We start from the raw sequence: 11,693 nt of genomic DNA, 5'->3' as shown, positions 1-11,693 counted from the left end.
CATAAAGGATTAATATATTTCTAGTATGTAAATATTCCGATTACTTTTCAGATTCTTGAGACGAAGCTGTCACAGTGAAAGCATCATAATACTGCTTGTTATTTGTAATTTGCCAGTTGCATGAAATTTGTAAAAAATGTTTGCATAACACGGAAGTATCATCAACTTCTCGATCGTTTAAAAGTTCCATTATACGGAATTGACTAATTGATTCTCTTGATAAATTAATAAGTACTAACAAACAACGATGACAACATGCATTCGCTATTTTCGTAATATCATTTTAAACTAGATTCAAAATATTATTTAAAACTATATACTTTAATCTTCAAAAAGGTTATTTTATGTCTCACTTCAATTAGATAGATAAACTTTCTTAAAAATAGTACGACTAATTGTTAACGTATAAAAACTGTACACATGTGTTTAAAAATAATTATTTATTTCATATTTTAACCTTCAGTACTTAACACTATTAAACTACTTGTTTTTGATACGTATTACATTAAATACGGCGTACAATGAGAATTAACCATTTGTTACAATGGCGCGAAATATTTTATCATCTGCATAAACGAGAAAGAAGCAAATCCGAATACCAACGTTTGTAAATATATTTCGCTAGACCAGTCACGTTTTTCAATAAATAACATTTTTCGATCTATATAGAAAAAGTGTTTAATGGTAAAATAATGCGTTTATATAAAATTTTGAATGAAGTGCTCACACGATCAAAAGATGTGACAGGTGGTGGGGGCTTTCGGTTTAAGCAGTTGTGCAGAAATATTGAGCAGAGATCTTCGCTTACGAACCGTGTTTCATCTTTACGTGCTGTTAGTTCTTGCAATACAAAAATGTCGAAATACACAATTGTTATGGTACGCCATGGAGAAAGTGAATGGAATCAATTGAATCTGTTTTGCGGATGGTACGACGCCAATTTATCTGACAAAGGTAAGTCATTTTCAAAGAATAAATTTCGAGAACAAACTTCAAGGGCAAAAGGTCGAACGGTTGGAAATGTTATGGGATGGTTAGGTTTTCTCGTTCTAAAGATTTATGTATATAATGTGAATTAATACACAAATATGATGACAATGATATAATTATTTTACAAATATGTCATATAGTTAGAAATGTTAGACAAAATACACATGATTTATATAACGATATTTTAATAATTATTTAAATATATCATTTTCAGAAATATGTTTAATAATAATTCTCTAATAACATAAACTTAAAATTATAGGTAAAACAGAAGCAGTTGCAGCAGGAAAAGCAGTCAAAGATGCAGGCCTCAAGTTTGATATTGCACATACATCATTGTTGACAAGAGCTCAAGAAACTTTAAAATCAATCTTGAAAGAAACAGGTCAAGAGAACATTCCTGTTTGTAAAACATGGCGCTTGAATGAACGTCATTATGGAGGTTTAACTGGTATGAATAAAGCTGAAACTGCTGCTAAATATGGTGAAGAGCAAGTTCAAATTTGGAGAAGATCTTTTGATGTACCCCCTCCACCTATGGAAGCAGATCATAAGTATTATGAAGCCATAGTAAAGGATCCAAGATATGCTGATGGACCAAAACCAGAAGAGTTTCCCAAATTTGAGTCCCTAAAATTGACAATTGAAAGGACATTACCATATTGGAATGATACCATTATCCCACAATTGAAAGAGGGAAAGAAAATTATAATTGCTGCTCATGGAAACAGCTTGCGTGGCATAGTAAAACACTTAGATCGTAAGTTTTTATTCTCACAAACAATAAGTTTTATACAAATATTATACTAACAACTTACTTTTTCAGAAATGAGTAATGACCAAATTATGGGTTTAAATTTACCAACTGGTATTCCATTTGTTTATGAACTAGATGAAAACTTTAAACCTGTTGTATCTATGAAATTCTTAGGTGATGAAGAAACTGTAAAAGCTGCAATGGCAGCTGTTGCTGCACAAGGAAAAGCTAAATAAAGTTAAAGAAGTCCATTGTATAATTTGTATCATTGCATACATACAAAAAATACTAATTTCTAGTTTTGTCATTGTTAAAAAATTATTTCATCATTAAAAGGTATACTTAGGTATATACACAAGGGATATCTATATAAAATAAAATAGAAAAATATTAAATAAATATTTATTGAAATCTAATTAAAAAATGTAAAAGAAGTATAAAAATTTTAAAACATTAAATGTAATTATTTTTCCTTGATATTTTAATTTTTGTTAACTTGAATTTCAAATTTTCAATAACTGTTTCATTTCCCTTAAAAGTAAGGGTTCAGTTTAAAAAACAATTACTTAAGAATATAGACGTACAAAATAAAAGCGCCATCTGGAACAAGTAATAAATGAATATGTAGCAATAAAGATATAAGTTACACGAAGAAAAGAATAGGGGTAAACAAGGCAAAGATGAGGGGTAAACCTCATCAAACGAGGTAGATAAGGATAGCACTCATCAAACGAGGTAGATAAGGATAGCACTCATCAAACGAGGTAGATAAGGATAGCAATAATGCTGCGTGTTAAATAAGGAAAGCAATAAGTTTAGACAAGAACAACAAATTTTCAGAAGTCAAACAACGCCATCTCTAACAATTTCTTGTGTAGGAGTCATTTAAAAATTAACATCCGTGTTATTAAATCTTTTATCGACAGCTAATTGAAAATCATTTGTCTAAACCATTTACGTACACCATAACATCCCCTTAAGTAGTGACAGTGTAAAATTAAAGGGTAGTGGGGATGGCCAGGGGAAGCGTCAAGTTTGCTATGCCAAACAATACTACATTTGTATTACGCATTTACGAGTTTGCGTGTTGAGCGTACATTTGAACTGATAAGATTGCTGAATCATTACTAGTAGTGTCATTTCAGTAGAAATTTGTTTTCTAGAAGTATTAGTCACCGATCAGCGACCAATACAAAGTACACCAATGATTATTCTAACCTAAATGTTACAGAAGAGGATAATGTTTATTTCATAGTACTCCTGTATTTTAGAAATTTCAACGTTGTTCAGAGATGAATCGTGTCGATTTAAAAGTGGTTTTATTGGGTCATGCATCAGTAGGAAAAACAAGCCTCGTGGAACGTTTCGTAAATGAAAGGTTTAACGAGAGTCTATCTTATCAAAATGTAAGTGCAATTACACAAAAAAATGATTACGCATCGGTTTACTTTTAATTAGTATTTGTATTATCAAATCACTTTGGAAGTTTTTATCAGTTCGATTTAATATGAAGTTTATAACAAATTATTTAAGTGTAAACTTTAAGGTTATTAAATTTCAACGGATCATTGTTTTTAAATTTTCTACGAATTGTAAAATTCGAAACGATTGATCTAGGGATTGTACTAATTTAGGCCGTCTTGTTTCTCTTAGTCCGCGGCGTGGAAGAAATATTCTAAAATAAAATTATTAAAATTTGCACTGAGAATCGTCTAAGAGGTTCACCACAAAACAAATTAACCCAGTTCAACTTTCCTTAGACTATAGGCGCTGCGTTTGCAGCTAAGCAAATAGAGATCGATGGAAAAAAGCTTATCATGGGAATATGGGATACAGCTGGCAGTGAAAAGTAGGTGACCTTTATAATATATATTTTTTCAAGTTTTTAGTAATATTTATTCAGTGTATGAAATATAATTTTAAAGAAATGTAAATGATTAACAATAAAACATTAAAAAGTAGTCATTCTAATTTGCAATTTATTAACATATATTTGTAGATATGATGCTATGACTAGAATATATTATCGTGGTGCAAAAGCTGCTGTTGTATGTTATGATCTTACAAAATCAGTTACATTTCAAAGAGCAAAATTTTGGATAAGGGAGCTCAGAAGTATTGAAGAAGGTTGTAAAGTATACATTTGTGCTACAAAAAATGATATCTTAGAGCACAATGAAGTTCCAAGTCTTGATGTAGATGTTGTAAAAACATATGCCACAGGCATTCAAGCTAAGTTTTTTATAACATCTAGTAAAACTGGAGAAAATGTTGGTAAGTATATATATTATACTTGTATTAACATTATAACATTTAATATTTATAATAAAATTTATATTTAAAATAATTAAAATTCTCATCTTTCATATTTTATATTGCTTTGTACAAATAAATATAACAAATGTAAGTTGATGTAATGCTAAATTATAGCATACTGTAACTTGACACATTATTACATGTAAATGTAAGGAAAATGTTACCCTTAAAGATTATTTTTAAATACATTTCATATTTTACATTCCTTTGATGTTGTTTTTATTGGTTTCTTGAAATGTATTCTTTAAAGGGATGGTAAGTAAAGTTTATAAAGAAGCTGCTGTGCATATCTACGACCATTTAAATGTAATATAGAAGAGCAAACATGTACTTCCTAAATTGTAATTTTTAGTTATTTCGGTTTAAACGTAATATTTAGCATAAGTAAATCCATTATCACATAAATCCCCATTCTCTTTGTATTCTGTAATAAAGAACCAGACAGTTGAAGTATTATTTTTTAAAAATTTCAAATTTTTGGTTACTTGTTATTAATAAAAAAAGAAAAAAAAATGAAGTGCAGTGTTTTCAATAAAACCACCACTTAGGTTAAATAAATTTACCTTTGCCTCACTTTCTGTTTTTATTTTTAATTCCTAATGTAATTGGACTCTAATTCTATAATTAGATTCGAATTCTATGTATTCAACTACACATGAATTTATATGTCCTGTATATCATTTTGGTGGTAAAATTGAAATACAAATTTGTCTAACTTTCTCGTAAACACCGAAAAAAATGAATCCGCTAATGGTAAACCCACTAACTCTTGGTAGAAAGCCTGCAAAAAGCCTGAAGATATCTATCGTTATTATTTGTAGAACCTAAAAAAAGGATAATTTGAAAAATACGTTCATTATGTACCCTCTGAAGCCGGATTCCTGGTAAACGTTCTTTAACATTATGAATACTTTTATTTCATCTTTCTCCACTGTTGTATTTGATAACATTATTCTAGTTTTAGCAACATCTAAAGGTGTCGTTATGATTGCAGATATACCCACTATAAAACGTCAATACTTGTATAAATATTTAAATACAATATTTCTTCATGCTTGTAGCTTAAATAATTTTTTTTCTTAATTTTCTACCTGATACCGATCCGCAAATGGCACCCTCTACCGGAGTGCATTCACAATTTTTATTTCTTTTCCAACAAAGTTTAAAATACTCCCAAAGTGGCATTTGAATGACACCAAATGGTAAATCTCTTATCACAGTACTTCCATAGCCACGGTACAAAGTTCTCAGTGGCAATCTATGAATATCTGGTAGAAGTGCTTGTCTTCTTTGTTTCAATACTTCTACTGGGACTCGAATTAAACATGCCACCTATCAGTAATATCTCAAAATTCTTAAGTTATACAAAGTTGTTAAATGTAAATTAAAAGTAAAAAATAAGTGCTTATTTATATAGTAATACAACAGAAAAAATAATATTGCAAACATTCAACAAAAATGTGTATTTATTATTACTTTTATCTTTTACACACAATATTAACAAGATATAAATTACCATTTCTCCCACAGATGCTGCTGTCATATGTATAAATGTATGATACTGCTCAGGTATAGAAGGTAGAAATACTAGTTTTATTCCTTCATAAGTTATAAAAAATAAAGAAGCTGCAAACAATACATTTATTAATGCAACATTATTTTCTGTAATAATTCTGAAGGATTTTAGTATTTCTTTGAAATTTACCTGATGGGGCAGATCCTATCAGCATAGGACTTAAACCCTTGTACAATTGATTAAAACCTCCAGATCTCATGAAACCATGTTGGCTTTGTAATCGTGTCTTAAGTGTATCCAGAGGAAATGATACAAATTCACAAATGGTTCCCGCAAAAGCACCTGACTGTTGTAATTTTAACATTTCTTCAAGAATATATTTGCATTTTACATCATTTAGAAAAATATTTATAAATAATTATAAATTAAGTTTATGATTATTTGCTATTGTAGAGTATAGTATATTTTATATAAATGCTACTTCTGATAGAAACAACTACTTGATTAGAAATTTACATGAAGATATACTTGATTTACAAAAACTCTATCTATTTAAATTACTTGAATTTATGGAATTGCCCCTATTTAAGAAATCAAATCCACTTTAATGTACATTAGTTTAAAATAAAGAATCAAATGATTATGGAATAATTTCTATAATTTTATACACATCTAGAAATTTACAAATTTCTACATGTAATTAATTATATTAGAAATTGAAGCATACATGACAATCAATCATGTACTAATTATACAGAAATTTATTTACTTACGATAAGTGACGTAAGGAAAACATTTTTCGCGCTGGTACTATCTGTTGAATTATTTTCTTGTATCATCTTTGATTATTACAATACTTTTTTACTATATTAACATTTTCGAATAGAGGTACGACAATTTAAAATACACTTAAAATGCATAATTTAATTGGTAAATTGGAAATCATCGTTTAAATGATAGATTAACCATCATGGAATGTTTGATAAGTGAACGAGAACGGTATCAAAAGTATTTATTTCAAAAATTTAGCATTTTTGTATGTGTGAACGAAGCAACAGCATGAAACGTAAAGACCATGTGCACATTATTACATAATGACATCACTTCATCGTTTACTTCTGTTACAAGTTACAACCCTTAATTCTACTGTGTAGTCTGCTAGCGAAACCTAACCTAATCTCACATATCTCGAAACTCTACTGGTATTTAAGTTAGGAAAAACTTTTGTTTTAAAAACAGTTTTTCACTAGCAAGAATAGATGAAGATGCTTGACAGAAAATTACTAGATATAATATATATATAGAAAATTGAGAATTACGTCATGAAATCCGTTTCATGCAGTATGAAGAAATTCTTGGCTTTTGTATTTGCTACGTTCCGATTAGTCGGGAGCGCGAAGGAAATTTCCGAAAAATGATCACCTCGATGTTTTAGGTACTGTTGAAGTGATCACATAACCTTGAATTTTATTGACTTCTCTTTGGGCGGGAATCTCGAAAGATTTATATTTTCACTTGATCCTCCATAAAAATGTCTCAAACTATTTTGAAAAGCAGCTTGGAAAATGCTTCCTTCAATATTATATTTCAGGTATTGCACCAACATAATTGTTAAAACTAGCGTATTACGTCGCAAGAAATATCATTATCTATTTGTTAGAAAACTTACATCATATTTATAAATACAAATTGTACTACTATCATTGATAACTACACTATTTTGTATTGATAACATTGACAATTCTTATTAAAAACTGAAAATTTCTAAATTGTCTCTAAGGAATAAAAATGTATATAGAAAACAATCATAATGGTCTTCTTTGTAGATATTATGCAGAGGAGTTACCTTTGTTTTAAATGCTTTTGTTGTTCGACATGTGGGTCAAGCAGTTTTAGGAGTTATAAATGTGAGGCTACTATTGTTGGAATCAATGATTTTATTTCTATCTCGAGAACCATTTATGAAAGCTTGTTTAACCAACACAGCAGAACACAATTGGGCTCAAGTTGTAAATTTACTATGGATGACGTTAGTTTTTTAAATTAAATCCATCATAATATAAATCAAATTAGTATAAATACATAAATTGTAAATATTTTTCCAGGGTTCCTATATGTTTTATAATGTCTATAATGTTTGGATATATTTGGCTTTTTGTTTTATCAACAACTGAGGCATTACCCTCATATTATACATTTGCAGTTTGGGCAGTTGCTTTATCTTGTATCATTGAACTATCATCTTTAATTGTTCAACTGGTTGCTAGTGCATTTTTATTTGTTAGGTTGAAAGTAAGATCTTAACTTAAAACTAAGATCATATTTAAAATACTTTCTAATTATTCATTTTTTTAGATTATACTTGACACTATCATGATTGCTATTCGTACTATAACATTTGTCCCATTAATACTTCAGAATTCAGAGAATGCATTGCTTGCATTTGGTGTAGCTCAATTAGTTGCAGCAGTATTTTATACTACTAGTCATTATTTGTACTTTCATTATTATATTAAAAAAATTAATAAGTCTAAGTTAAAGAGGAAAATGTCATTGAAAGATAGCAGTGATGAGTATGTTGTCAGAGAATTTCCATTTAAAACAATAATGGACTTCTTGCCTGGACAATTGGAGAACAAAGTATGTAATAAAATATATTTTGCATATATAATGTATGTAAACTGTTGCATTTTAGGAATCATATCTAGATAAAAAATTGTCTATTCTTACGTGGAGTTTCTTCAGACAAGGAATTCTAAAGCAAGTTTTGACAGAAGGAGAAAGACTAATTATGACAGTAATGCCAGTATTAACATTTACCGAACAGGTATTTGTTAATGATAAATATTTAATGTAATTAAATTTTTATTAAATTAATTCGATTTTTTTATGTCCAAAGGGAACATATGAGATTGTAAATAATTTAGGTTCTTTAGCAGCAAGGTTTATTTTCCGTCCAATAGAAGATAGTGGATATTTCTACTTTACCCAAATGGTTAAACGAGATAAACCAATTAATGATCAAAATCCTGTAGGTAGTAGATGAAAGATTTAATATATATTTATATAAGACAGTTTGATAAATGATGTATGTTTTAGGGGAAAATTCAAGAAAGTGTAAATGTTCTTACTCATTTATGTTCAGCTGTTATGTCTATTGGTTTAGTTGTATTAGTATTTGGACAATCATATTCAAGCACTTTATTATGGTTGTATGGTGGTACAAAATTAACTTCACATCTACCGGTGGTTTTAATGAGGGCACATTGTTTAGCTATTCTACTTTTGGGAATAAATGGAGTAACAGAATGTTACACTAATGCAACAGCTGATAGCGCGACTATAAACAAGAGCAATTTAATTATGATCTACGAATCAATCGCATTTTTATGCGCATCGTATTTGTTTGCCATTTGGTTTGGACCAGTCGGTTTTATTCTTGGAAACTGTGTAAACATGAGCTTAAGAATCTTCCATTCTACTGTCTTTATCAATAAAAGATACAATGATACAGTGCACCATCCTTTACGCGGATTAGTGCCAAAGCCTATGTTTTCTGCATCTCTTCTTATAGCAGCATTGATCACCACTGTGTCTCATGTAAAGAAATAATTTCTTATTTTCTCATTTCTTAATGGAAAGTATTGTATTACAGGTTAATATTGCTATGTTTCAGACTTACTTTTTCCCAGACGAAAAACTATTGCACTTAACTATTGGAATGATAATGTTTATGATAGTACTCATATCTTGGATCTATGAACATCATGATCTAATTAGACTTGTTACAAATAAATGGTATGAGAGAAGAAACAGGCACAAAAAATGTGACTGACCTTAAATATGTTTCTAATGGTTGTTTATTGATATTTACATATAAATTATCTACAAGAGTGCTGCAATGCAGAGCTTCTGTAAATCTTATTAAATTTAATAATTATGTATTTTCTATATTGGTATAATTCAAATCAAATACAAGTTCTACCTTAATGAAACCACTTTAAAATTACTTACTCAGAGTTTATGTATATAATTAATAAATCAAACATAATGAGGCTTATCTTAAAATATAAGCAGTATTATTAGTTTGGGTAACAAAAACTATTTTACACAGAAACATCCTTGTAAATTGCACCTACTACTGACCCTTGACGTTGTATAAGGCACTTCCTATAAAATAATTTATTATGTTTTCTGTATTTATATTTTAATGTAATATTGCACTTAAAAAAAAAGTTTAATTCCAAAGGTATTTAATAAATTTGTTAATTAACAATTTTATACATTAATTTAATTTTAACACAAATGATCTTTAATACAATTGTTGAGCACAGAATACTAAAATAAATCTTTTCACATTACCTGTTCTCATTTTGAAGGGAGATAATTGGTGCTGGTGATTTAGGTTCTAATTTTGCAACTTGATCTGCAATAGCTGCAATTATTCCTGCACTGTCAGTAGATGCATCCCCCTTAGCTGAAAGTATTTATATTACCTTTACTCTCTTAGTTAATGTACTATTAGTTGTAAATGTAAAAATGCAATACCTCCTAAACATAGTCCTGCATGATCAGCCAAGATGCAACCAATAATGCCTTCAGTATTATTTCTATTAAAAGATATTAAATTTTAATAATAATTTTAATCGTCGAATACTCTTTAGAAATTTTACGTAATTTATTTTAAGCTTTGTATTAATAAGAGCAAAAATTTTTTTATTATTAACTGTTCGAGGTTAAATCTAGTCGCACAATTATCCCATTATGTACTTGAAGAAAACTAGTACTAGGATTAAATAGTGATAAAAATATTACGTTTTACAATAATTTGCATTAAAAGCAATAATATAAACACTTTATGTCACAAACGTAATATAAGATTCTTCGGATTAAACTTACACGTCATCTAGTGTTTTTTCTAAATTCTTTTCCATTTTAAAGCTTCAATTTATTTGCAAAAGTTATTTGATATAAATGGGATACTTATTAAAAGCAATTGAATTTAATGAATGTGTCATAAATATTCACACGGTTTTGTGTACGTTCACAAGTTAGCGTTCTTGTCGCAACAGGTTTAATCGAATCGTTCGATACATCGCATTGACTGCAAATTTTTGATCGATTATCGCATCTAGAGAGTGTCACAGAAAAAACTATTTTATAAACTGTGTATTTATTAAATATATCGAAAGATTAAAACTTTACTGCTTAAATTTAATTAAATAGTAAAATATGAAGTTTTAACAAATATTATATTTTATATTGTAATTATACAATAGCGTTGTTCATAAAATTTAATAGTTGAAGCATATCACATTGGTAGAATATAAAAGTATATTCTTATATAATTTTTAATTTTACGAAATTAAAGTATTAATTTAACCCAACACAATTCTAATTTCCTATCATCTTATTTTAATTATGTGACATTAAAGCAAGTAGTTAATTTCCATACAGATAACAGTTTGTAATGTACAGTTTTGTCACCCTATATAAATAACATCACATAGGAAGTGAACTGGACGACGTGACTGGTACAGTGACAATCATGGCTGGTAAGTGTGAAGATCTGTTTTGTTTGCTCTTAAATATTTTAAGAAAGAATTGAAAAATTAGTATAAACAAGGAATGTCTATAATGATTTACTTATTTAACTTAATCTCCTTGTGCAGAAAAATCAAAATGTTGCTTAATTTATCGTAACTTCAAATTTGCATAATATTATACATTTAGTGTCCCAATTTAAGAAGTCACCGGAAAAAGGAACGTTTTAAACTGTATGTTCGTACGTTATTTTTACATGACAGTGTACGACAATGTGAAACTGATCGTCATTTGGACATATAAATTCGAGAGATTTCGTTTTAAGTCAGAAAGACACAACGTCACGCTGTTCGTAATACAATTGTGACACCTGTTACAAATGACATCTACATTATACCAATATTTTTGCGTATTCATTTATTTCGAAATGACACCGCGAAATTTTCATTTGACGATAATTTAAGTAAAATAATATGAAAGGCAGTTTTTTCAGGACAATATCCTCTTTAATAAGTTAATTCATTTTAATTTCTATAGTTAATTTATTTAATTAACTAAATTTCAATTACA

General features: G+C 28.7%; 7 protein-coding genes across 7 annotated transcripts in view; 4 read left to right on the top strand and 3 right to left on the bottom strand.

Moving 5' to 3' along the window:
• The window catches only part of LOC108577264, a 1,008-nt gene extending 818 nt beyond the window's left edge, over positions 1-190 (bottom strand). Inside the window, exon 1 of the mRNA XM_017940396.1 lies at positions 45-190. Coding sequence (XP_017795885.1) covers positions 45-190 — 146 coding nt within the window. The remainder of the gene's footprint in view (positions 1-44) is intronic.
• Positions 191-731: 541 nt separating this feature from the next.
• Positions 732-2,003, top strand: LOC108577263 (phosphoglycerate mutase 2). The gene is made up of 3 exons (XM_017940395.1): positions 732-954; positions 1,253-1,750; positions 1,817-2,003. The coding sequence occupies exons 1-3, from the start codon at positions 855-857 to the stop codon at positions 1,981-1,983; spliced, it is 765 nt and encodes a 254-aa protein (XP_017795884.1). The 5' UTR covers positions 732-854; the 3' UTR covers positions 1,984-2,003.
• Positions 2,004-2,771: 768 nt separating this feature from the next.
• Positions 2,772-4,378, top strand: LOC108577259 (ras-related protein Rab-24). The gene is made up of 5 exons (XM_017940392.1): positions 2,772-2,943; positions 3,019-3,153; positions 3,508-3,596; positions 3,747-4,021; positions 4,314-4,378. The coding sequence occupies exons 2-5, from the start codon at positions 3,040-3,042 to the stop codon at positions 4,376-4,378; spliced, it is 543 nt and encodes a 180-aa protein (XP_017795881.1). The 5' UTR covers positions 2,772-2,943; positions 3,019-3,039.
• Positions 4,379-4,469: 91 nt separating this feature from the next.
• On the bottom strand, positions 4,470-6,418 carry LOC108577279 (S-adenosylmethionine mitochondrial carrier protein-like). Its single transcript, XM_017940414.1, has 7 exons — positions 6,353-6,418; positions 5,769-5,925; positions 5,580-5,689; positions 5,155-5,395; positions 4,928-5,066; positions 4,627-4,855; positions 4,470-4,487 (listed from the first exon to the last, which is right to left on the bottom strand). The coding sequence occupies exons 1-6, from the start codon at positions 6,416-6,418 to the stop codon at positions 4,741-4,743; spliced, it is 828 nt and encodes a 275-aa protein (XP_017795903.1). The 3' UTR covers positions 4,470-4,487; positions 4,627-4,740.
• A 557-nt stretch (positions 6,419-6,975) lies between these two features.
• Positions 6,976-9,414, top strand: LOC108577258 (protein RFT1 homolog). The gene is made up of 8 exons (XM_017940391.1): positions 6,976-7,170; positions 7,406-7,608; positions 7,685-7,871; positions 7,935-8,219; positions 8,275-8,406; positions 8,479-8,610; positions 8,679-9,179; positions 9,256-9,414. The coding sequence occupies exons 1-8, from the start codon at positions 7,111-7,113 to the stop codon at positions 9,412-9,414; spliced, it is 1,659 nt and encodes a 552-aa protein (XP_017795880.1). The 5' UTR covers positions 6,976-7,110.
• A 271-nt stretch (positions 9,415-9,685) lies between these two features.
• Positions 9,686-10,638, bottom strand: LOC108577283. The gene is made up of 4 exons (XM_017940419.1): positions 10,479-10,638; positions 10,128-10,189; positions 9,942-10,056; positions 9,686-9,749 (listed from the first exon to the last, which is right to left on the bottom strand). The coding sequence occupies exons 1-4, from the start codon at positions 10,511-10,513 to the stop codon at positions 9,686-9,688; spliced, it is 276 nt and encodes a 91-aa protein (XP_017795908.1). The 5' UTR covers positions 10,514-10,638.
• Positions 10,639-11,127: 489 nt separating this feature from the next.
• Positions 11,128-11,693, top strand: part of LOC108577257 (cytoplasmic aconitate hydratase-like) — an 8,301-nt gene continuing 7,735 nt past the window's right edge. The window contains exon 1 of the mRNA XM_017940390.1: positions 11,128-11,134. Coding sequence (XP_017795879.1) covers positions 11,128-11,134 — 7 coding nt within the window. The remainder of the gene's footprint in view (positions 11,135-11,693) is intronic.

The sequence above is a fragment of the Habropoda laboriosa genome, unplaced genomic scaffold (assembly GCF_001263275.1).
Source record: "Habropoda laboriosa isolate 0110345459 unplaced genomic scaffold, ASM126327v1 scaffold713, whole genome shotgun sequence".
NCBI classification, from domain to species: domain Eukaryota; kingdom Metazoa; phylum Arthropoda; class Insecta; order Hymenoptera; family Apidae; genus Habropoda; species Habropoda laboriosa.
The sequence above is the reverse complement of the archived record's forward strand: the minus strand, read 5'-3'. Positions and strand labels throughout refer to the sequence as shown.